At 47.7% G+C, this 23,657-nt stretch overlaps 1 protein-coding gene across 2 annotated transcripts; it reads left to right on the top strand.

Annotated features, from left to right (window-relative positions):
- The first annotated feature begins 9,035 nt into the window (after positions 1 to 9,035).
- On the top strand, positions 9,036 to 23,559 carry C1H19orf38 (chromosome 1 C19orf38 homolog). Of its 2 annotated transcripts, XR_010746652.1 has the most exons (8): positions 9,036 to 9,152; positions 10,433 to 10,741; positions 14,689 to 14,778; positions 15,490 to 15,517; positions 17,102 to 17,145; positions 18,256 to 18,293; positions 22,661 to 23,199; positions 23,492 to 23,559. XR_010746652.1 is itself a non-coding variant. In XM_066346313.1 (7 exons), exons 1-7 carry the CDS (start codon positions 9,122 to 9,124, stop codon positions 22,808 to 22,810), a joined length of 690 nt encoding a protein of 229 aa, XP_066202410.1. In that variant the 5' UTR covers positions 9,036 to 9,121; the 3' UTR covers positions 22,811 to 23,378. The 2 variants fall into 2 exon arrangements, 1 of the variants encoding a protein (XP_066202410.1); XM_066346313.1 differs by lacking the exon at positions 23,492 to 23,559 and having other exon boundaries at positions 22,661 to 23,378.
- The last annotated feature ends 98 nt before the right edge of the window (positions 23,560 to 23,657 follow it).

Genomic DNA, 23,657 nt, shown 5'->3' with positions numbered 1-23,657 from the left:
GGCTCAGCTTAGGTGGACCGGAGACGTTTTCAAATTAACTGGAGTATCCCGTTATCTCTTGCCTCTGAATAAGGCCCCAGCTTCGAAGCCCGATTCCTCATTCCCTTTGCGATTTAGAGCCATCAGTTTCCTCATCTTTAAGTTGGGACTAGTGAGAATTGAGATGAGTCTTGGTCCATAGTGAGCGCTCGGTTGTCATGCATAGTTAAGGAGCGTGGCTCCAACCTGCACCCCAAAGGTCTTAAATTCAGATGCCAGCGGTAAGCAGAGTGATTCAAGTGGCTCAGCGTAAAAAAAAAAGAAAAACAGGCCAGGTTCTTGGAGTCAGCAGAGAAGAAGTGAAGTTGAATGTGGGCCTCGGAGCCAGGTTGCGAGGTTCAAACCACACCCCAACCTTTACTTGAGGCAGTCACCCTCATTTTCTTCATCTGTAAAATGCTGTGAAGATGAAGTGAGATAACGATTCGTCCTTGGCACGTCATAAGCCCTCATTAAGTATCTGGTATATTCTAGGTTTATCGTCCAACTACTTAACTTCTTTCTTCCTCAGTCTGGCTTAAGAGGATATGAAGAAGACCTCCCTTTGGGATACGGATAAGCAAAGCAGTCATTGGAGAAATGGACTCTGCTTGGTGATTCCATCTAAACATAAGAAAAAATGTTTAGACGGAAATTTTGAATCCATTAAAGTTAGGACTGGAGAGGTTGGCAAGTGGTGACAATTACTCTTCAAATACAGCTGGTGGCTGTCAGCGCCTCCCTGCATTTGGAGAAATTGGGGGAAGTAACACCACTTTGTAATGTCAAAGTTTGTGTGCTGCTGTTGGTATTTTTATTTCACTAGATTTTCTGTTATTCAGACTCTGCTTGGACGTATTGAATTAGTTGTGGAGTATGAGTGATGCCCCCCCCCCCTTTTTTTGAGAGCATGTTTATTAAAGCTGGGGACAGTGAAACAAAGAAGGATTTAGGAGAGAGCCTGGGCAGGGCTGCTTTGGCTCCCTAGAAACCTTATAGAAAAAAAGTTAATTACATGGTGCCGTGTGGGCTCACTGAGAAGTAAGTCACAGGGACAGAAGTGGTCCAGGTTGGGGCTACTTTTAGCTCCCTGAAAAGTCAGAGAAATGGGAGTCTGGGAGACAGGTTCAGGGGAATAGCCCAGGTTGAACTACCACTGCCCCTTGCTCCCCTAGTTGCAAGTCCCGTGGGGACCCTTAGAGTGAGGAGAAAGAGTAAAAGTACATGCTCGAGAAAAGGAGGGGTGTAAGTGTGCACCGAGGTGGAATTCACATTACATCAAATTAACCATTTTATAGGGAACAACTCAGTGGCATTTAGTATATTCACTATGTTGTGCAACTACCACTTCTACCTACTTCCAAAACATTTTCATCAGCCCAAAAGGAAACCCTGTACCCATTAAGCAGTTATTCCTCATTCTCCCATTCACCCCAGCTTCTGGCAACTGCCAATCTCCTATATGGATTTAGAGTCTGGATTTTTCCTTTTTTTTAATTAAAATTTTTTTTAAATTTTATTTATTCATTTTTAGAGAGGAGAGAGACAGAGAGACAGAGAGAGAGAAGGGGGGGGAGGAGCTGGAAGCATCAACTCCCATATGTGCCTTGACCAGGCAAGCCCAGGGTTTCGAACCGGCGACCTCAGCATTTCCAGGTCAACGCTTTATCCACTGCGCCACCATAGGTCAGGCTAATTAAAAAAAAATTTTTGTGTGTAAATGAAAGATATGACCATTTGGCTATTTTCACTTAGCATGTTTTCAAGGTTCATCATCATAGCATATATCAGTATTTAATTCCATTTATGGCTGAATAGTATTCCAGAACCAGCCCCGGCACCATACTGATGACACAAGCTGCCATCTTCAAGACCTGTCATGCTAGGGAAGGAGGTGATGGAAGGGCAAGGAAAACACAAAGCTTTTCTGCTGCATTTACATTTACATTGCATTTTTTCAAATTGAGCATTTGCTTGGTTGGCATAAATCTTTGGCTCTTTTCCAGAGTTTAGATAAAGTTGATTCTGACTTTATTCAATTTGTCAATGTTTCTGTAGAGGGACAGGCCCTTGGAGCTACCAACTCCTCCATTTTCTCTGACATCTGGGGCCTTAATAGGTGATTCTTATTTCCCTCAATTAAACAAAAATAAAAACTTCCCCCTCCAGGCCCTGGCCGGTTGGCTCAGTGGTAGAGCGTCGGCCTGGCGTGCAGAAGTCCCGGGTTCGATTCCCGGCCAGGGCACACAGGAGAAGCGCCCATCTGCTTCTCCCCCCTCCCCCCCTCCTTCCTCTCTGTCTCTCTCTTCCCCTCCCGCAGCCGAGGCTCCATTGGAGCAAAGATGGCCCGGGCGCTGGGGATGGCTCCTTGGCCTCTGCCCCAGGCGCTAGAGTGGCTCTGGTCGCAACAGAGCGACGCCCCGGAGGGGCAGAGCATCGCCCCCTGGTGGGCAGAGCGTCGCCCCCTGGTGGGCGTGGCGGGTGGATCCCGGTCGGGCGCATGCGGGAGTCTGTCTGACTGTCTCTCCCCGTTTCCAGCTTCAGAAAAATACAAAAAAACAAACAAAACAAACAAAAAAAAAACCCAAAACTTCCCCCTCCACCATTCAACAAATATCTACTATTTGATACTGTGAATGAAACAGACACTGTCCATGTCCTTGTAGAGCTGTCATCCTAGTGTTGCTCCACTAAGATAATTTTAGGTAGTCATAGGTACTAAGAAATAAATGCTAACTTGTAGGTGGGGTGGCTCATTTAGCATGGGTAGAGTCAGGGAAGGCTTCCCTGAAGAGATGGCATCAAAGTTCAGACTTGAAATAGAAGGGACAGGAAGAGGCACAGTGCCCTGAGGTCATAAGACACTCAGAGGGCTCAAGGGACAAAAAGGAGATGAGAGCGGTAGAGAAGGAAGTAACCAGAGAAGAGAAGGGAGCAGTCAGTACAGGCCACATCATGTAGGATTCTTCTTCCCTTTGTAATATTAGTCTAGAATTTAACCTAAGGTTCTTACAACCATGTGGAGTTGGCAGACTGGCTTCTGGAGATCAGGGATCCCTATCAAAGAATGTGTGCTAGCCAATCTTTGTGCACTCCCCACCTGAGTTGTTCACCCTTCTCAGTACCACTTTGTACCCCGGAAAGCTGATCTCAAAATACACTGGATAAACTTGGCTGCTTGAGTTTGGCTCTGGCAGGAGATCTGAGGCCTGGAGGAGAGGAAGGTCTAGGTATATATCCCTAGGCTCCTACCCTGTTTGTCTATATCTCTCTACCAAAGCCTGCATCTCCAGCTCTCTCCAAATTCCAGGACCACTTTGTCCCCAGCAACTTTAAGCCTGGGCTGGTAACAGCTCTAGCTCCAAGACCCCAGGAATCACCATCCATTGTTGATTTTCCTTCATCCTGTCCATGACCCCTCTGTTGTACCTCTTTAGGATGACAGCTGTGTGACAGGTGACCAATACAGGCACGTGTTGCTTTTTTTTCTGAATTCAATTCCAGGTTATAGATTCCTGCACCATATTAACTACTCCCAGGATGAAATCCTTACATACATCTGAGGCCCTTCATATGTATTCCCTCTACCTAGCATATCCTTCCTCTGTCGTCTTCTCAGGCTTTTGGAGTCAAATGTCTTGAAAGAATCTCTCAATTCTGTCTACTGTACATCAAAGCCAAGAATCTCTGAACTCTCTCTTCTGTACACACACGATAGAACCATAAGGATAGACCAAATGAATGTTTGTTGGCTTTCAGGTCAAACAATCAAGAAATATTTGTGGTTCACTATAAGTCAAGCACTGTAGTAGACATTGGGAAGGTCCCGGAGACAATAAGGACCCCATCCCTGCACCTCTGGAGAAAGAGAGCTGGATGAATTCAATAAATTCAAGCACGTTCTCTGAACCACATTGACCTAATTTAATCAATATTTATGGGATATATCAAACTGCAGTGTGCAGTTTATATATTTTAAGGGCCAATAGTATGTGGATCAGGATATGCTGGGCCATCAAAAAGATCAGTAGGGCCTGACCAGGCAGTGGAGCAGTGGATAGAGTGCCAGACTGGGATGCGGAGGACCCAGGTTCAAAACCCAGAGGTCGCCAGCTTGAGCGTGGGCTCATCTGATTTGAGCAAAGCTCACCAGCTTGGACCCAAGGTCGCTGGCTTGAGCAAGGGGTTACTCAGTCTGCTGAAGGCCCGTGGTCAAGGCACATATGAGAAAGCAATCAATGAACAACTAAGGTGCCACAACGAAAAACTGATTGATGCTTCTCATCTCTCTCCATTCCTGTCTGTCTGTCCCTGACTCTCTCTCTGTCTCTGTTAAAAAAAAAAAAAAAAAAAAAAAAAAAAGATCAGTAGGTCCTGGATGATTAGCTCAGTCAGTTAAGAGCATTGTCCCAAAGAACAAGGTTCTGGGTTTGATCCCAGTCAGGGTACAGATGGGAAGCAACCAGTGTGTATGACTGAGTGGAACAAAAATGAATGCCTTCTTTCCCCCCCCTCCCTTTTCTCTTCTTCCCTCTCTCTGTCTCAAAAAAAAAAAAAAATTTAAGCCGTGACGAGACAGCTTGGTTGGTTGAAGCATCATCCCAGAGTGCATAGGTTGCTGGTTTGATTTAGGTCAGGGTACATACAGGAACAGCTTGATATTCCTGTCTTTTTGTGCCTCATCCTCCACCAGAAAAAAATCAATAAACTTCAAAGCATTTAAATTATATGGAATATATTGTCTGACTACACAGGAATTAAAAATCACGGTAATTATCAAATAAGTGCAAATATTTATAAATTAAGCAACACCTAAACTATGGTTCATAGAAAAAATATACAAGATAATATTTCTAACAATGATAATGAAGCATAACATATCAAAATCTGTGAGATGTAGCCTGACTGGTGGTGGTGCAGTGGATAGAGCATCAAGCTGTACGCTGAAGTCCCAGATTGAAAATCCAAGGTCATCAGCTTGAGCACAGGCTCATCCGACTTGAGCATAGACTTGCCAGCTTGAGTTTGGGATCACCAGCTTGAGCGCAGAATCATCAACATGATCCCAAGGTTGCTGACTTGAGCCCAAAGGTCACGGCTTGAGCAAAGGGGTTACTGGCTCAGCGTGGGCACCCCAGTCATGGCACATATGAGAGACAATCAATGAACAACTACAGTGACACAACTACAAGTTGATGTTTCTCATCTCTCTCTCTCTCTCTCTCTAAAAAAAAGTGTGAGATGTAGTTAAAGCAGTGCATAGAGGGGAAATGTATAGCTATAAATGCTTATGTCATAAAATCAACCTTTTCCTGACCAGGTGGTGACACAGGGGATAGAGTGTTAGCCTGGGATGCAGAGGACCCAAGTTCAAAACCCCAAGGTCACCGGCTTGAGCGCAGGCTCACCAGCTTGAGTGCAGAGTTGCTGGCTTGAGCGTGAGATCATAGACATGAACCCATGGTCACTGACTTGAGCCCAAGGTTGCTGGCTTGAGCAAAGGGATCACTGGCTTGGCTGGAGCCCCCAGGTCAAGGCACATGGGATAAAGCAATCAATGAACAACTAAGATGCCGCAATGGAAAATTGATGCTACTCATCTCTCCCCCATTCTGCCTGTCTGTCCCTGTCTGTTCCCCCCACCCTCACTAAAAAAAGAAAAGAAAAATCAAACTTTAAAATCAATGATGGCCTGACATGTAGTGGTACAGTGAATAAAGCATTGACCTGGAACACTGAGATCACCAGTTCGAAAATACCCTGGGTTTGCTTGGTCAAGGCATATATGGGAGTTGATGCTTCCTGCTCCTCCCCACCTTCTTTCTCTCTGTGTGTCCTTTCTAAAATGAATAAATAAAATCTTTAAAAAAACAAAATCAGACCTGACCTATGGTGGCGCAGTGGGATAAAGTGTCGACCTGGAACACTGAGGTTGCCAGTTCGAAACCCTGGGCTTGCCTGGTCAAGGCACATATGGGAGTTGATGCTCCCTGCTTCTCCCCCTTCTCTCTTTCTCTCCCTCTTTCCTATCTCTCTCTTCTCTTTGAAAATTGAATAAAGTTTTAAAACAAAAAAAATCAATGATCTACGTTTCTATCTTAAGAAGCTAGGCCTTGGTCAGGTGGGTCAGTGGATAGGGCAAGATTAGATTGTGGGTTCAATCCCTGGTCAGGGCACATATGAGAAGCAACCAATGAATTCACAACTAAATGGAAAAACTAAGTAGAACAATGAGTTGATGCTCCTCTCTTTTTCTCTCCCTTCCTCTCTCTCTCTCTCTCTCTCTCTCTCTCTCTCCCATTTCCTCTTTCTCTCTCTCAAATCAATGGGGGAAATTTTTTTAAGCTAATAAAAGAAAAGCCAATTAGACCAAAAGTAAATAGAAGAAGAAAAAAAAAAGATAAACCCAAAAAGCAAAGAACAGAAAATAGAGAAAAACTACAAAGTCAAAAGCTGGTACTCTGAAAAGATTAATAAAACCTAATTAATCCCTAGAAAGATTGATCAAGAAAAAACACAAATTACATTACCAACAGGAAACATCACCACAGACCCTACAAACATTAAAAAAAATAACAAGAAAGCATAAACAGTTCTATACCAATAAGTTCTACCACTTAGATGAAATGGACGAATTCAAGCATGGTAATTGTAATAAAAGAAAATTACAGGCCCTGGCCGGTTGGCTCAGTGGTAGAATGTTGGCCTGGCATGCAGGAGTCCTGGGTTCAATTCCCGGCCAGGGCACAGAGGAGAAGCACCCATCTGCTTCTCCACCCCTCCCCCCTCTCCTTCCTCTTTGTCTCTCTCTTCCCCTCCTGCAGCCAAGGCAAAGTTGGCCCAGGTGCTGAGGATGGCTCTGTGGCCTCTGCCTCAGGCTCTAGAATGGCTCTGGTTGTAACAGAGCGACGCCCCAGATGGGCAGAGCATCGCCCCCTGGTGGGCGTGCCAGGTGGATCCTGGTCGGGCGCATGCGGGAGTCTGACTGACTGCCTCTCCATTTCCAACTTCAGAAAAATACAAAAAAAAAAAAAAAGAAAGAAAGAAAGAAAGAAAATTACAGTGCACTATGAGAGGATTCAACAAGGGGATTTTTCTCTTATTTTTAATTAATTAATTTATTTTTAAGTTTTATTTATTGATTTTACAGAGGGGGAACGAGAAGTATCAACTCATAGTTGCTTCACTTTAGTTGATCATTGCTTCCTTTTTGTATGTGCCTTAACCAGTCAAGCCCAGGGTTTTGAACTGGTGACCTCAGCATTCCACGTCAATGCCTTTTTTTTTTTTTAATGGAGACAGAGAGTCAGAGAGAGGGACAGATAGACAGGTAGGGAGAGAGATGAGAAGCATCAATTTTTTGTTGCGGTGCCTTAGTTGTTCACTGATTGATTTCTCATATGTGCCTTGACCAGGGGCTTACAGCAGATAGAGTGACCCCTTGCTCAAGCCAGCAACCTTGGGCTCAAGCCAGCGACCTTTGGGCTCAAGCTATTGACCATAGGGTCACATCTATGATCCCATGCTCAAGCCAGCGACCCCATGCTCAAGCTGATGAGCCCGCGCTCAAGCCGGCGACCTCGGAGTTTTAAACCTGGATCTTCCGCGTCCCACTTCAGTGCTCTATCCACTGCACCACCACCTGGTCAGGCCTAGGTTGATGCTTTATCCACTGTGCCACCATAGGCCAGGTAACAAGGGGATTTTTCTAAGTTCAGAAGGGGTCTGGAAAAGATTTCCCAGAAGTGATATTTAAGCTGAGACCTGAAGGAGTAGGATTTCACTAGTTGATAGAATTTTGTCCTAGGCAGAGAGCATGTGCAAAGGCCCTGAGGTTGGAATGAAGTTTTTGTGTCCAAAGGAAAAAGTCTACTCTAGTGGCCCTTTTTGGTGTTTGGTGAACACACACTTTTGTCTTTCCCAGGTGTAAACCTCCAGGTGGACCTGCTTGATTTGAATAGAAACATTTAGAGACCAAAGCAAACCTACTGGTCAAACAAACCTTTAGAAGATTCTAGGCTATGAATGGAAGGCACTTTATCCTGCAAAATATATCACTGCCTCAGTTCTGGAACTAGTTTCTCCAGCTGGTGAAGCTCCTGAGGCTTTTCTTCTCTGTGGCTTCACATTGGAAATGCTCACACCCCATTTGGCATTATACTTCATATCATAAGTTTTTTGGATATTTTGTCTGCTCCTCTTAGCCCCATTCTACAGAACAGCAAGATGAGGCTTCAAAAAAGGATCATGTTTTTTTTTTGTTTGTTTGTTTTTTATTTTTTAATTTATTTATTTATATTTTTTACAGAAACAGAGAGTGAGTCAGAGAGAGGGATAGACAGGGACAGACAGACAGGAACGGAGAGAGATGAGAAGCATCAATCATTAGTTTTTCATTGTGCTTTGCAACACCTTAGTTGTTCATTGACTGCTTTCTCATATGTGCCTTGACCGCGGGCCTTCAGCAGGCCGAGTAACCCCTTGCTCGAGTCAGCGACCTTGGGTCCAAGCTGGTGAGCTTTGCTCAAACCAGATGAGCCCGTGCTCAAGCTGGTGACCTCTGGGTCTTGAACCTGGGTCCTCTGCATCCCAGTCTGAAGCTCTATCCACTGCGCCACCGCCTGGTCAGGCAGGATCATGTTTTGCCTGAGGTCAGAGAGGCCAAGCCCTAACCACCACGTCCTACCATTTTCCACCTAACATGTGTATCAACTTTGGTGCTGGTTGGGCTGTGGTGTATGTCCTGGGCATAGTTTCCCAGAGAACCCCTGGTCCTTACCCTTCTTCATGCCCAGGAGTCCTCTCAGGGGTAGGAAAATAAATACACCCCAACTATCACATTTGTTTGTCCCTCCCATCTGCAGAATCATTGCAACCAAGACTCAGAGAGGTGCCAGGGTCTGATGTCCGCCAATGGAAAGGGTGGGGAGAGGGGAGAGTCTCAGTACCCAAGGATGTGTGCAACTTCCTGCCGGTGAGGAAACACTGGGCTAGAATTAGCCCAGTTTCTCCTTTCCCTGCTCTGGCCTCACAGGAGGAGTTGTGGCGAGCTGTGGGCCACACTGGCCTCAGCCAGATTGCCCGGCCAAACGCCGGAGAAGCTATGCCCTGGACTTTCCTTCTCTTCGCAGCCGGTGAGCCTGACACCCCTGCATCACTCCCATGATACTCCCCCATGCCTGCCCAACTTGTCTCTGAAGGAAGCAGTGCCGGGGGCATCCCTCCCCAGGAGGCTGAGCCCTGACAGATCTGTCCCAGAGCCTTGGAAATGTCCCAGGAGCATAGCATTCTTTTATTGGGCTCTTTGCTACCCCCCACATCATGGCTATCAGAAATGCCACCACACTGGAGAGAGTGGTGCCCACACCCCATGACTCAGCCTGCTTGGCCTCTGAGGCTCCCACCTCCAGGGCCGGAGCAGGAGATTTGCTGCGGGATAAGGGGAGGCTTGTGTAGACCTCACCTGAGTCAGACATACATTGTGCTCAGGAGCCTGGGGGCAGCTGGGGAGACATAGGTACCTCCTGTAGGAAACTCAACCCCAAAATCTATATTCCTCAGCACAGCTTGGGAAGCAAGATAGAACCTCTCAGTCCTACCCCCTTCCCACTCTTTCCCTGCCTCATTCTTCTACCCACTCTAGTCTCCTTGAATATCCCACACCCTTTTCAGCCTCCCAGCCTTTGCCTATGCTGTTCCCTCTACCCGAAATGCTTTCCCTCAGCTTTTCCTGTGTTGCTTCTTCAGGGAAGCCCTCCGTGGCCACCCTAGCTAATCCAGTCTTCCCATTACTCTGATGTGCTGCAAAGCATTTCTTGTCTCCTTGAGAACATCAGCTTCCTGGGCATGTCTCTCTGTCTGTCTATCTCATTCACTGCTCTGTCCCCAGCACCTAACAGGGCCTGGCACATAATCAGTGCTAGTGCTGTTGATCGCAGTAATGAGAATGTAATTGTGTTGCTGTGTAATAACCACTGCTATTATAAAAAACGACAACACAGGGACCCCTCACCACATGCTAGGTACTTGATTTCCTCAGCATTACAGTGGGGTAAGGATGACTAGCCTCCCGTTGTACATAAAAATTAAGGCCCACAGAAGTTGATCAACCAGTTTGAACCTATATTGATTTGAATGTCTCCTAGAATATGAAAAAAGTATTAAATAAATGTATCTTTTATGCTGCATGTATAATAAGAACTTTTATAACTGTATATATGCTTTTGATGTATTTTCCCCTCAAAATTATCAATAGTGTATTTGACAAGTGAATAATAAATATGTAATCAATTGGAGGAAAAAAGAAAAAGAAAAACCAAGGTCCAGAGGTGAGCCACTTGCCCGAAGCCACACAGCCAGGTTGGCCCTTACTCTAACCAGCCATTCACCCAACCTCCCTTATTCTGCATTATAGGCTCCATGGCAATACCAGCACCGTCCATCCTGCTGGTGCCTCCACATCCCAGCAGTCAAGAGGACCCCATCTACATCGAGTGCATGGCTCCCATGGGTTTCCTAGGGGCCAATTTCACACTGTACGGAGGGGAGAAGGTGGTCCAGCTCCTGCAGGCTCCTGAAGACCAACTCGGGGTCATCTTCAACCTGAGTGGCAGCAGCTGGGAAGCTACAAGGGGAACATTTCATTGCCAGTATGGCGTGCTAGGCGAGCACAAGCAACCGCAGTTGTCAGCACTCAGTGAGCCTGTGTATGTTTCCTTCCCAGGTAAGGCCTTTTCATCTACCCTCACTGCCTGAGGCTATATTTGCCTCACTACCAAGCCTTTTCTCTTTTCTTTTCTTTTTTTTTTAAATTTTTATTTATTCATTTTTAGAGAAGAGAGAGAGAGAGAGAGAAGGGGGGAGGAGCAGGAAGCATCAACTCCCATATGTGCCTTGACCGGGCAGGTCCAAAGTTTTGAACTGGCAACCTCAGCATTCCAGGTCGACGCTTTATCCACTGCGCCACCACAGGTCAGGCACTACTAAGCCTTTTCATGTGCTGTCCCCTTTGCTTAGAAGTTGTCGCAGGACAAGCCAGGCTTACAACTTTCCAGGACTTACCTTTTCTTGTTTAATTCTCACAGTTAACTCCGTGTGATGGGTGGAATGATTTTTGCCATTTTGCGGATGAGGAAACCAAGGCACAAGCAATGAAAGGACTTGCCCAAGTCATACAGCTAGCAGGCAACAGAGCTGGGATTCCATGGGCCCCCAAAGCCCAGCATTGAATCTGCATGCTCTGCTGCCCCCCTCCCCTCCTAGCCACATAACATTTTATTTTAAACTTTATTGATTTTTCTTTTTTTTCTTTTTACTTAAATGTGGGGAAGCAGAGAGACAGACTCCTACATGTACCCCCACCAGGACATAACCAGCAAGCTCCCTACAGGGTGATGCTCTGCCCATCTGGGGCTGCTGTTCAACAACAGAACTATTTCAGCTCCTGAGGTGAGGCCATGGAGCCATCCTCAGTGCCCAGGGCCAGTTTGCTCCAATCAAGCTATGGCTGTGGGAGGAGAAGAGAAAGAGAGAGAGAAGGAGGAGGAGGAGGAGGAGGAGGAGGAGGAGGAGGAGGAGGAGGAGGAGGAGGGAAGGGGTGGAAAAACAAATGGTTGCTTCCCCTGTGTGCCCTGACCAAAAATCAAATTCAGGACTTCCACACGCCAGGTCAAAGCTCTACCTCTGAGCCAACCAGCCAGGGCCCACATAACATTTTAGAACACCTGCTGTTCACCAGGCACTGGCCTTAGCAGTGCAGGTTCAACAGTAAATGAGACAGTGTCCTTGCTTTCTTGCAACAGATGATAAACAAGGAGTGATAATTATTTGATCTGCCTGTGAGGGGCAAGTAAAATGCCAAAGATGAAAGACAGCCTGGTAGATGGTGTCATTTAAAATACAGAGGAGAGCCTGACCTGTGGTGGCACAGTGGATAAAGTGTCGACCTGGAAATGCTGAGGTCGCTGGTTTGAAACCCTGGGCTTGCCTGGTCAAGGCACATATGGGAGTTGATGCTTCCAGCTCCTCCCCCCTTCTCTCTCTCTGTCTCTCTCTCCTCTCTCTCCCTCTCTGTCTCTCCTCTTTAAAAATGAATAAATAAAATAAAAATTAAAAAAGAATAAAATAGCCTGACCAGGTGGTGGCGCAGTGGATAGAGCGTCGGACTGGGATGCGGAAGGACCCAGGTTCGAGACCCCGAGGTTGCCAGCTTGAGCGTGGGCTCATCTGGCTTGAGCAAAGAGCTCACCAGCTTAGACCCAAGGTCGCTGGCTCCAGCAGGGGGTTACTCAGTCTGCTGAAGGCCCGCGGTCAGGGCACATGTGAGAAAGCAATCAATGAACAACTAAGAAGTCGCAACGCGCAACGAGAAACTGATGATTGATGCTTCTCATCTCTCCCCGTTCCTGTCTGTCTGTCCCTGTCTATCCCTCTCTCTGACTCACTCTCTGTCTCTGTAAAAAAAAAAAAAAAAAAGAATAAAATACAGAGGAGAGTGGCCAGGGAACACCTCTCTGTGAAGGCGATGTTTGAGTAAACACCTGAATGATTAGGAGCCAACCACATGAATGACTGGGGCAGGAGGGTTACAGGTAGAAGGAGCAGGCTGTACAAAGGCCCAGAGGCTGGAGTGTACCTGGTGTGTTTGAGCAATGTGAAGGCACCCTTGATTGAAGCCCAGTGAGCAAAGAGGAAAGTGAAGAGAGATAAGGGCAGGGAGGTGGCAAAAAGAATCTTGCAGGGCCTTGTGGCTGCAGCAAAGACTTTGGCTTTTTGGAGTGGGACAGGATTCCTGGGAGGGCTGCGGGTCTTTCCAAGAAAGGGGTGGGTGTGGGCTCTGGATTGAGGAATGGTAGGGAGAGAGGAGCTTCCAGGAGGAGACGGTCAGCATCAGTTAAAACTTTCCAGCGCTGGCCGGTTGGCTCAGCGGTAGAGCGTCGGCCTAGCGTGCGGAAGACCCAGGTTCGATTCCCGGCCAGGGCACACAGGAGAAGCGCCCATTTGCTTCTCCACCCCTCCGCCGTGCTTTCCTCTCTGTCTCTCTCTTCCCCTCCCGCAGCCAAGGCTCCATTGGAGCAAAGATGGCCCGGGCGCTGGGGATGGCTCTGTGGCCTCTGCCTCAGGCGCTAGATTGGCTCTGGTTGCAACATGGCGACGCCCAGAATGGGCAGAGCATCGCCCCCTGGTGGGCAGAGCGTCGCCCCATGGTGGGCGTGCCGGGTGGATCCCTTTCGGGCGCATGCGGGAGTCTGTCTGACTGTCTCTCCCTGTTTCCAGCTTCAGAAAAATGAAAAAAAAAACAAAAAACTTTCCAGCTGCGCCTGACCAGGCGGTGGCACAGTGGATAGAGCGTCGGACTGGGATGCTGAGAACCCAGGTTCGAGACCCCAAGGTCTCCAGCTTGAGCTCGGACTCATCTGGTTTGAGCAAACCAGCTTGGACTCAAGGTCGCTGGTTCGAGCAAGGAGTTACTTGGTCTGCTGAAGGCTCACGGTCAAGGCACATATGAGAAAGCAATCAATGAACAACTAAGGTGTCCCAACGAAAAACTAATTATTGATGCTTCTCATCTCTCTCCTTTCCTGTCTGTCTGTCCCTGTCTATCCCTCTCTCTGACTCTCTCTCTGTCTCTGTAAAAACAACAAAAAAATCTTTCCAAGCTGCACGGAGAACTTTGTTGCCAGCAGAGCCTTGCATGTTATGATGACAGAACAGTCTCTGTGTCATTCTCAGCTTTGAGTTTCACTATCAAAGGCCCCCTTCTCTCACCTTGGTCCTGTGGTCTCAGAGTGGGGAGTTGGCAACCTCTGCCTGCCCCAGATGAATGAATATACAAGGCTAACACTGTGAGAACGCCAAGTGTGTGTCTCTCCTTCCCCCTCGTGGCTTAGCTCCTGACCTCCACTGGGGCATCTGCTCCTGGCCCCCCTGAGAGATCCCCTCTCTCTCCAGGGAGGGGCAGCCAAATCCTTTGCAAAGAAAACTCTGAAGTTGGGGCTTCATGATTCTGCAGATGACCTCTGTGTAGGCCTCAGGGTCCACCATGTGGGTGGTGGTGGATGTCCTCTGATCCCCTGGTACTCATGCTGAAGCCAGCAGGCCTTTTCAGGCTGCAAATAACTGAAAAATTGACTCAAACTGGCTTCAACAACAAAAGGGATTTGTTGGTTCACTTAACTGAAGTCAGTTCACAGAACTGACTGACTTCAGGCATGGCTGGATCCAGGTGCTCAAAGGCATCAGGAATCATTTGCCACCTCTCAGTTCAGTTTTCTTCTGTCTTATTCTCAGGCAAGCGTTCCTCCTCATGGTTACAAAACTGTGCCCAGCAGCTCCAGATGTGTATCCTACTAGTTTTGTAATACTGGCCAGGACCCAGAAGAGTAAACCTTTCTTCCTAGTGGCCTAGCCAAAATCTCAGAATTAGCTCTCATTGGCTCAGCTTTGGTCATATGCCCACTCTGAGCTAATCACAGTGGTCAGGAAGAGGGAACATGCTAATGTTTTTTTGGGTCCTTAGGGTCCAGCTACACACAAGCCACATAGTTGGGGGTTAGGAGGGCCAGCTAGCTCCTCCAAGATTATCTGGAGGAATGACAGTTATCCTACCTCCTCCCTGTGCCTCCTCAGCTCTATGACCAGCCCACTCTCTCTTTTCCCATTTTCCTCTAGTGCGCACATGGATACTGGCACTCTCCTTGAGTCTGGCTGGAGCGCTCCTCCTTGCTGGGCTGGTGACTCTCGCTGTGGTGATCAGGAAAGGTAATAGCAGGCAAAGAAAGAATGGCCCAAGAGCTGCCAGTGTGCCAATGCCTGGAATGTGTAAATGCACTTTCATTCACACCCATTTTTCAGGAGCACAGAATTGGGAGGGGTCTTACTCCACAGCTTTCCATAAGTATAACAATGGTGGTGGGCAGGGGAAATTGGTGTGTGTGTATGTATGTAGGTGTGTGTGTGTGTGTGTGTGTGTGTGTGTGTGTGTGTGTGTGTATATATATATATATATTTTTTTTTTTTTTTTGTCAAACATACCTAACATAAAACTTATCATTTTAACCCCTTTTAAGTGTCCAGTTCAGTGGCATTAAGCACACTCACACTGTTGTACAATTGATGACCACCACCCATCTCCACACACATTCTCAAACTGAAATTCTGTCCCCACTAAACATTAACTCCCCATCTCCCTCCACCCAACCCTCAGCATTCACTCCCACTGTAATTAATATATATAAAAAAGATTTTGCATGCTTGTATGTTGTTTGAAGTTGTTACCAACACTCTTTATTCATGTACTTAGGAAAATAAATGTTTGCAGTAGTTCAGTTGAGTGGCAATGCCAGGGGAGAAGGCAAGGCTGGGTAACAAATGTCTGCGGGGACTTTTGGCTTTTTGGCTTTTAGAAACTTGCAACCAGGATGCACCCAGGACCAAAATCTAACAAATGCTTATTTATTTTTTGTTCCCCAGTTAAAATAAAAAGATTGCAGAAGAAAAGGTGAGACCATCCCTGGAGACCCTCAACGGGTGGTTTTGATTTTTTTAATTTATTTATTCATTTTTTTATTTTTTTTTAGAGAGGAGAGGGAGAGACAGAGAGAGAGAAGGGGGGGGGGGAGGAGCTGGAAGCATCAACTCCCATATGTGCCTTGACCAGGCAAGCCCAGGGTTTTGAACCGGCGACCTCAGCATTTCCAGGTCAACGCTTTATCCACTGCGCCACCACAGGTCAGGCCAACGGGTGGTTTTGGGGAAAGAACTAGTCAGTCCCAGGGCAGGAGTTCCTGATGGGTGTTAAGGACTCTAAGAGCTGGCCATGTTCTGGGAAGGGAAGGGCACTACCCTGGCTGTAGTGGAGCTCCGTTGCAAACAGCACCCTCTGATGGGAGTGCCACTTAAGAGCAGCAGAGCACTGTGCTAGGAACCCCTGAAGCTGGAGCTCCTCTTATCCTCATACCAGCCCTGGAAGCAGGTACTATAAATAGTCCCATTTTACAGACGAAGAGACTGAAGCACAGGAAGCAAATGGCTGAACCTTCCTCACATCCGCTTACTGCCAGCTGTCAAAAATGGTCTAATCACTGTAGAAATCCACAGTGGGGAGAAGCAAGTGGTGTCCCCCTGAGGTTGTGTAGTACCCAACTTGATGCTCTGGTTCCTGGGCATCAGGATGTCCCAGCTGGTCCTAGCCTTGGTTTCTCTCCTCTGAGAGAGGGCTGAACACCCTGCTGCGGGTGGCAGAGAGCGAGCAGTAGTTGGGTGGCAGAGAACTAGGGGTGGGGAACTAAAGGTAAAAAATTTTTTTTCTTTCTTCTTTTCCAAGTGAGAGGAAGGGAGATAGAGAGACAGACTCCCACATGGACCCTGACCAGGATCCACCCTGCAACCCCCATCTGAGGCCGATGTTGTGCCCATCTGGACCCAGGCTCACAACCAAGTTATTTTTAGCACCTGAGACAGAGGCTTCACAGAGCCATTTTCAGTGCCCTGGTTCAATGCACTGAAATCAATGGCTGCAGGAGGAGAAGAAAAAGGGGAGGGGGAGGGTTGGAGAAGCAGAGAGTTGCTTCTTCTGTATGCCCTGACTGGGAATTAAACCTGGGACATCCACACACCAGGCCGATGCTCTACCACTGAGCCAACCAGCCAAGGCAAAGGTCAAATTTTTTAAAAATTTTTATTTATTTATTTATTTATTTATTACAGAGACAGAGAGTAAGTCAGAGAGAGGGATAATCAGGGACAGAGAGAGATGAGAAGCATCAGTCATTAGTTTTTCATTGCGCGTTGCAGCACCATAGTTGTTCATTGATTACCTTCTCAAACGTGCCTTGACTGCGGGCCTTCAGCAGACCGAGTACCCCTTGCTGGAGCCAGTGATCTTGGGTTCAAGCTGGTGGGCTTTTGCTCAAACCAGATGAGCCCACGTTCAAGCTGGCAACCTCAGGGTCTCGAACCTGGGTCCTCTGCATCCCAGTCTGATGCTCTATCCACTGCGCCACCGCCTGGTCAGGCCAAGTTTTGTGTCTGGAAAAAGCCTCCTACCTGGGAGAGCATCACTGTCTTCCCAATCCCTTTGCAGAGAGCGAGAATCCTGCTGGGCCCAGATTAACTTCACCACCACAGGTTTGTGCCTCCTCCTTGATCTTGCCCATCCCGCCATTCCCAGGCAAGGTTCACTGCCTCAAAACACTGTGGGCCTCATTAATCACTATTGAACCTCTTCTGGGGCTGATCACTTCCCTTGGGAGCAAGAACACACCCTCCCCCTTTTCCACTTCCCATCTCATCTTCTCTCCTTGCCCCATCCTTGGGCGTTTTAAGCACTCTGCCCTATGCTTACAGCAGTTTTCTTCCCTCCAGTCTCAGTCTGAAGATCATCTCCTCCAGGAAGACTTCCTTGACTCCCCAGACAGTGTCTGCACTTTCTACTTACATGCTCCCAACAGGCATCCTGTCATTGTTCTTATCCCTTAGTAGAAACAAAATCAAGTAATCACTGCCTGTTGGGCATGTAATATTCATCTCCACTGCTGCATGGTCAGCTCCATGGGGAACACCCTGTGTCTGGCTTGTCCACTGGAGCACCCGATGCTTTCATCCTACCTGTCACTTGCCTCAAATGGAGCTCCACTTGTGGTCCAAACGTGTAGTTCTGCCTGCTTCCACCGGGGAGGGGGGGGCAGCCAGTCTGTGATCTGGGACTCTCAGGAAGGGACCCCAAAGGGAGAAACTCCATTCTTATACTTCCTTCACTATTTATTGAGCACCCACTATGTGTTGATATCTGCAGGGTTCCCTTGAAGACCATGACAGAGGTGGTCTCTGCTCACAAGCTCAGCCGATATTGGTCGGATCTTTCTGGGGCTAGGAGGGTAGTCCCTCACAGAAATGATGTTTAAGCAGAGATGTGCAGGAAGCGCTTCAGGGAGAGCCTGGCGTGGTGGAGGAGCTGAGAAGTATTTCCAAAAATGGGAGTTGAAATGGGGCACCCATTTTCTGGAGGGTAGTGAGAGAATGCTAAAGAAGGGCTCAAAGCAGAAGAGGAATAACATGCAATTTGCAGCTGTGTACCATGTTGCAGAATGGGCTGGAAGAGAGCAAAGAGAATGCTGGGAGATGGACCCTACGCCCTTCCTCAGGATTGACATTGGGCCTGTGGACTTGGGGGCAGGAGAGTGAGCAGGGAATTTAAACTGGCCCCAGTCCTGGTTCTCCTCTCTCTTTCTCTTTCAGACATGTCCTTCGATAATTCCCTGTTTGCAATCTCAATGGTAAGTTCTTTCGTTCCTTGGTCCTGGTTTTCTGCTGACTGTCCTAACCCCAGGGAGGCAGGGGGCCACCACCAGGCTGGGTTAACTTGTTTCTGAGCTTCGAAGAAACCTGAAATAGCTCAGAATCACTGAGCAAGAATTTGTTTGTGAGCTGAGAGTTGGCTCTGAGACATCCTGGGGGACTGGAGGCGGCCACATCCAGGCCATTGTGTGACAATAGACAGGTCCCCCCTTGGGGGAAGGTGCTTGCTGTGGGGGTCTGCACTGCCTTTGCATTCAGTCTGGACAAACCCCAGAATGGAGACTGAGGGGGACCTTGTGGCTATTTTGGAGCCATGGAGCCTTGTGACAATCCGATGTACACTGTAGCCCCCTCCTGGTATAAGAAGAGCCTACTTTGTGTTCAGTTTCTAGGACTACAGCTTAAATGTCATAGTTTAAAATTTTCCCCTTTTAGTGGGGAGGATCTCACTGCACATGACCCTCTCATCAAGGGATGTTGCTCCCCAGATTATACATATTTGGGCTGGGATTTTATTTTATTTTATTAATTTTTTTTGTGTGACAGAGACAGAGAGAGTCAGAGAGGGGGACAGATAAGGACAGATAGACAGGAAAGGAGAAAGATGAGAAACATCAATTCTTTTTTGTGGCACCTTAGTTGTTCATTGATTGCTTTCTCATATGTGCCTTGACCAGGGGGTACAGTAGACCGAGTAACCCCTTGCTCGAGCCAGTGACCTTGGGTTCAAGCTGGTGAGCTTTGCTCAAACCAGATGAGCCCACACTCAAGCTGGTGACCTCAGGGTCCAAACCTGGATCCTCCAGGTCCCAGTCTGACACTCTATCCACTGCGCCACCACCTGGTCAGGCTGGGCTGGGATTTTAAAAACTTTTATTTATTGATTTTAGAGAGAGGAGAGAGAGAGAAAGAGAGAGAGAGAAAAAAGGCCGCAGGAAGGAGCTGGAAGTATTATCTCATAGTAGTTGCTTCTTGTATGTGCCTTGACTGGGCAAGCCTGGGGTTTCAAACTGGTGACTTCAGCATTCTAGGTTGACTTTCTATCCACTGCGCCACCACAGGTCAGTCTTGGGCTGGAATTTGAACCCCTCTGTACAACTGCATCTTGGGGTGGCTTTGGTGTTTGTACTTTGTTACAGTTAAAATTTAAAAAAAATTTATTTTAGAGAGAGAGGAAGGGAGAGAGAGTGAGAGATTAGTTTGTTGTTCCACTTATTATGTACTCATTAGTTGACTCTTGTGTGTGCCCTGACATCCCCACAACCGCGGTGTCTGGTTATGACAATCCAACTAACTGAGCTACCTGGCCAGGGCTATTACTATTTTTTTTTAAACTAAGTTAGAGATATCTGAGCAATGAACATCATGGATCAAGAAAATGTTCAGTCCCTGATTGGTTCATTCAGTGGATAGAGTGTCACCCCAGCGTGTGGACATCCCAGGTTTGATCCCTGATCAGGGCACACATGAGAAGTGACCAGCGGCTTCTCCCTCTTCCCCTCCCTCTCCCCCTTCTCTCTCTCTTCTCCTCTCTCAGCTAATAACTTTATTGGTTCAAGCATCAGACCCAGGTGCTGAGGATAGCTTGGTTGATTCAAGCATTGGCCCCAGATAGGGGTTGCCAGGTGGATCCTGGTCAGGCTGCATGCAGGAATCTGTCTCGCTATCTCCCCTCCTTTCACTTAAAAAAATCATGGTAAAAGATATATACCAAAATGTACCATTTTAACCATGTGTGTGTGTGTGTGTGTGTGTGTGTGTGTGTGTGTGTGTGTGTGTGTGTGACAGAGAGAGAAACAGAGAGAGGGACAGATAAGGACAGACAGACAGGAAGGGAGAGAGAGGAGAAGCATCAATTATTCATTGCAGCACCTTAGTTGTTCATTTGTTTGTTTGTTTTTGCTTTCTCATATGTGTCTTGACCAGGGGGCTACAGCAGAGCAAGTGACTTCTTGCTCAAGCCAGCAACCTTGGGCTTAAGCCAGAGACCATGTAGTCATGTCTCTGATCCTTGCACTCAAGCTGGTGAGCCCATGCTCAAGCCAGCGACCTCAGGGTTTCAAACCTGGCTCCTCTGTGTCCCAGTCCAACACTCTTTCCACTGTGCAACCACCTGGTCAGGCCCATTTTAACCATTTTTAACTGTGTAGTTTTGTGGCATTAAGTATATTCACATTGTTGTACAACCATCACTACCATCCAATTATAGACTGTTTTGGAAAACTGAAGGTCTGTTCCCACTATACACTAACTCCTCACTCTTACCTCCCCCTAGCTCTTGGCAACCACCATTCTTTCTGTCTTTGTGGATTTGCCTCTTTTGAACATTTTACATAGAAATGATGCCATACAATGTTCACCCTTTTGTGTTGGGCTTATGTCACTTAGCATAATGTTTTCAATGTTCATTCAGGTTGTAACATGTGTTGGAATTTCCTTCCTTTGTAAGGCTGGCTAATATTCCATTGCATGTGTATACCACATTTTGTTTATCCAGTTACCCACTGATGGACACTTGAGTTGCTTCCACCTTTTGCCTATTGTGAATAGTACTGCTATAATCATGGGTTTGCAAGTATCTGTTTGAGTCCCTGCTTTCACTTCTAGTTTTTTTCTAAAGAATTAGAATGCTATGCCATTAGCTGAAATGAAAATGAAGCAGCTGAAAGGTCTCTTAGCTTGTACTGTGTTACTACACTGAGGATCTGATATTTACTTTGTAACACCCCATAAAGTGCAGTTGACTTTTAAAAAAATATTTTATTTATTGATTTTAGAGGGAGGAGAGAGAAGGGGGAAGTGAGAAGCGTCAACTTGTAGTCGTTGCATCTTGTATGTGCCTTGACTGGTCAAACCCATGATTTCGAATGGGCGACCTGAGCATTCCAGGTCGATTGATGTTCTAGCCATTGAACCACTAGAGGTCAGGCCAGTTGAATTCTTTTTCAAACAAGGAGATTGAAGCTGGTTATGGGCCTTACTGGGGTCACTCAGCTAGAGAAGAGCAGGACTGGGAGTGGAACTCCAGCTTGCTCTCACTTGCCAGACTTTAGCTTTATTATTATTATTTTATTTATTTTATTTTTTTGTATTTTTCTGAAGCTGGAAACGGGAGAGATAGTCAGACAGACTCCCGCATGCGCCCGACCGGGATCCACCCGGCACGCCCACCAGGGGGCGACGCTCTGCCCACCAGGGGGCGTCGCTCTGCTGCAACCAGAGCCACTCTAGCGCCTGGGGCAGAGGTCAAGGAGCCATCCCCAGCGCCTGGGCCTTCTTTGCTCCAATGGAGCCTCGCTGCAGGAGGGGAAGAGAGGGACAGAGAGGAAGGAGAGGGGGAGGGGTGGAGAAGCAGATGGGCGCTTCTCCTGTGTGCCCTGGCCGGGAATCGAACCCGGGACCTCTGCATGCCAGGCCGACGCTCTACCACTGAGCCAACAGGCCAGGGCCAGACTTTAGCTTTAGCAAGTTCATCTCTTCTTGACTGGCATTTAGAGCAGGGGTCTTTTAGGCACAGGAGAGGGTAGACTTTTGAGGAAGCTCAGAATGGAAGAGGAGGAGATAACAGTAATAGCTTTGTTCACTTAATGCTTACAATGTAATGTGTCAGGTGTTTTTTGTTTTTTTTTGGGGGGGCGGTATTTTTCTGAAGTTGGAAGCGGGGAGGCAGTCAGACAGACTCCCGCATGCGCCTGACCGGGATCCACCCGGCATGCCCATCAGGGGGCGATGCTCTGCCCATCTGGGGCGTTGCTCTGTTGCGACCAGAGCCATTCTAGCACCTGAGGCAGAGGCCATGGAGCCATCCTCAGCACCCGGGCCAACTTTGCTCCAATGGAGCCTCGGCTGCGGATGGGGAAGAGAGAGACAGTGAGGAAGGAGAGGGGGAGGGGTGGAGAAGCTGATAGGCATTTCTCCTGTGTGCCCTGGCCGGGAATCAAACCCCGGACTCCTGCACGCCAGGCCGACACTCTACCACTGAGCCAACCGGCCAGGGCTGTGTCAGGTGTTTTAATTCCTTTATGATTTGTAGCAACCCCAAGATGGAGATATTAGTGCTCTCCCTATGGTGGAAAAGGGGAAACTGAGCTCAGAGGAATTAAGTCACTGAGGTCACACCATTTGGAAGTACATACTGGAGCTGGGATTTGAACCCAGGTTGGTTGGTTTCCTATTCAGCAGAGAGAAAGGCAGGACAGAGGGTAGATCAGGGCCCTGAAGCTGTTGGGTATGTGCATGGGGGGTGAGATGAGACCTGATGGAATGAGAGGAGTCTCAAACTCATAACATGGGGGAACCCTGAAATCCCAAATCACCCAGTTCTATTTTTCTTCCATGGACAAAGAAAATGACTGCAGAAGGAGACACAGCCACCCTGGATGCTTGCTCAGACTCCACTGCAGCCCCTGAAAACTCCGGTCCCCGGAAGAGGCCCACCTCCACACCATCCTCACCTGCACCCCTTGAATTCAGCACCTTCCGGGCCTGCCATTGAGGCTGAGGATTGGGGCCCTTCTCTCTGTCTACACACTCTGTCCTCCATTCAGGCCTTGAGCTGGCCGGGCTGTATGGGGCCCAAGCTCCCTCCAGCTACTTTAGGGGGCTCTGGCTGCTGCTTTCTCAGGGAACTGAACAGAGACAAAGAGATGCCTGGCCTTGGGAACTTCCTCACAGAGGATTAGGAGTGGAAGAGCAGCGAGCAGGTGTTGGCCTGGAGGCTGAACAGAAAGCAGGAAACCTCTCTTTGGATTCTCAGTTTCCCAGACCACCAGCAGAGTTGTTAGGATCCCTTCTGGTTCCTAGCAGGGCCATAAGAGGTCTGAGTTTTTTGGCATACCCCTCTGGTTTCCTCCTCCCTTGTCACACCTGACTTGAATAACCCAGGTGGGTTTTTGGAGCATAGGGTACCCTGGGCTATGTTCTGTGTGTCTGCCTTGCTGGTATGCCTAAATTATTAATCATAGCACATGTTGAGCCATTCCCAAGGCCTCTATGGAGTGTAATCCTTCAAGTCTGGGACTTCTTGGATGCCTGGTGGGTGGGAGAAATACCCCTCAGCTGTATGCAGACAGGGTGGTTTTTATTTTTTTTATTTATTGCTTTTTAGAGAGAGGGAGGCAGAGAGACAGAAAGAGAAACATTGATTTTTTTGTTCCATTTATTCACGCTGTCACAGGTTGATTCTTGTATGAGACTTCACCGAGATTGTCCCCGCAATCTTGGCATGTCTGGATGACGCTCTAACCAAATGAGCTACCGGCGAGGGCCATGCGGACAGGGTGGTTTGTAGAGAGGCCCATGAAAGTGCTGGGACTGGACAGTGCCACGAGGAGTCTCTGCTA

Source organism: Saccopteryx leptura, chromosome 1 (genome assembly GCF_036850995.1).
Source record: "Saccopteryx leptura isolate mSacLep1 chromosome 1, mSacLep1_pri_phased_curated, whole genome shotgun sequence".
Classification (NCBI taxonomy): Eukaryota; Metazoa; Chordata; class Mammalia; order Chiroptera; family Emballonuridae; genus Saccopteryx; species Saccopteryx leptura.
The sequence above is the reverse complement of the archived record's forward strand: the minus strand, read 5'-3'. Positions and strand labels throughout refer to the sequence as shown.

Coding starts and splice junctions, on each gene's coding strand:
- C1H19orf38 (XM_066346313.1), top strand. CDS start 9,122: ATGCCCTGGACTTTCCTTCTCTTCGCAGCCG. Junction 9,153..10,432: donor TTTCCTTCTCTTCGCAGCCG/GTGAGCCTGACA, acceptor TCTGCATTATAG/GCTCCATGGCAATACCAGCA. Junction 10,742..14,688: donor TGTGTATGTTTCCTTCCCAG/GTAAGGCCTTTT, acceptor ATTTTCCTCTAG/TGCGCACATGGATACTGGCA.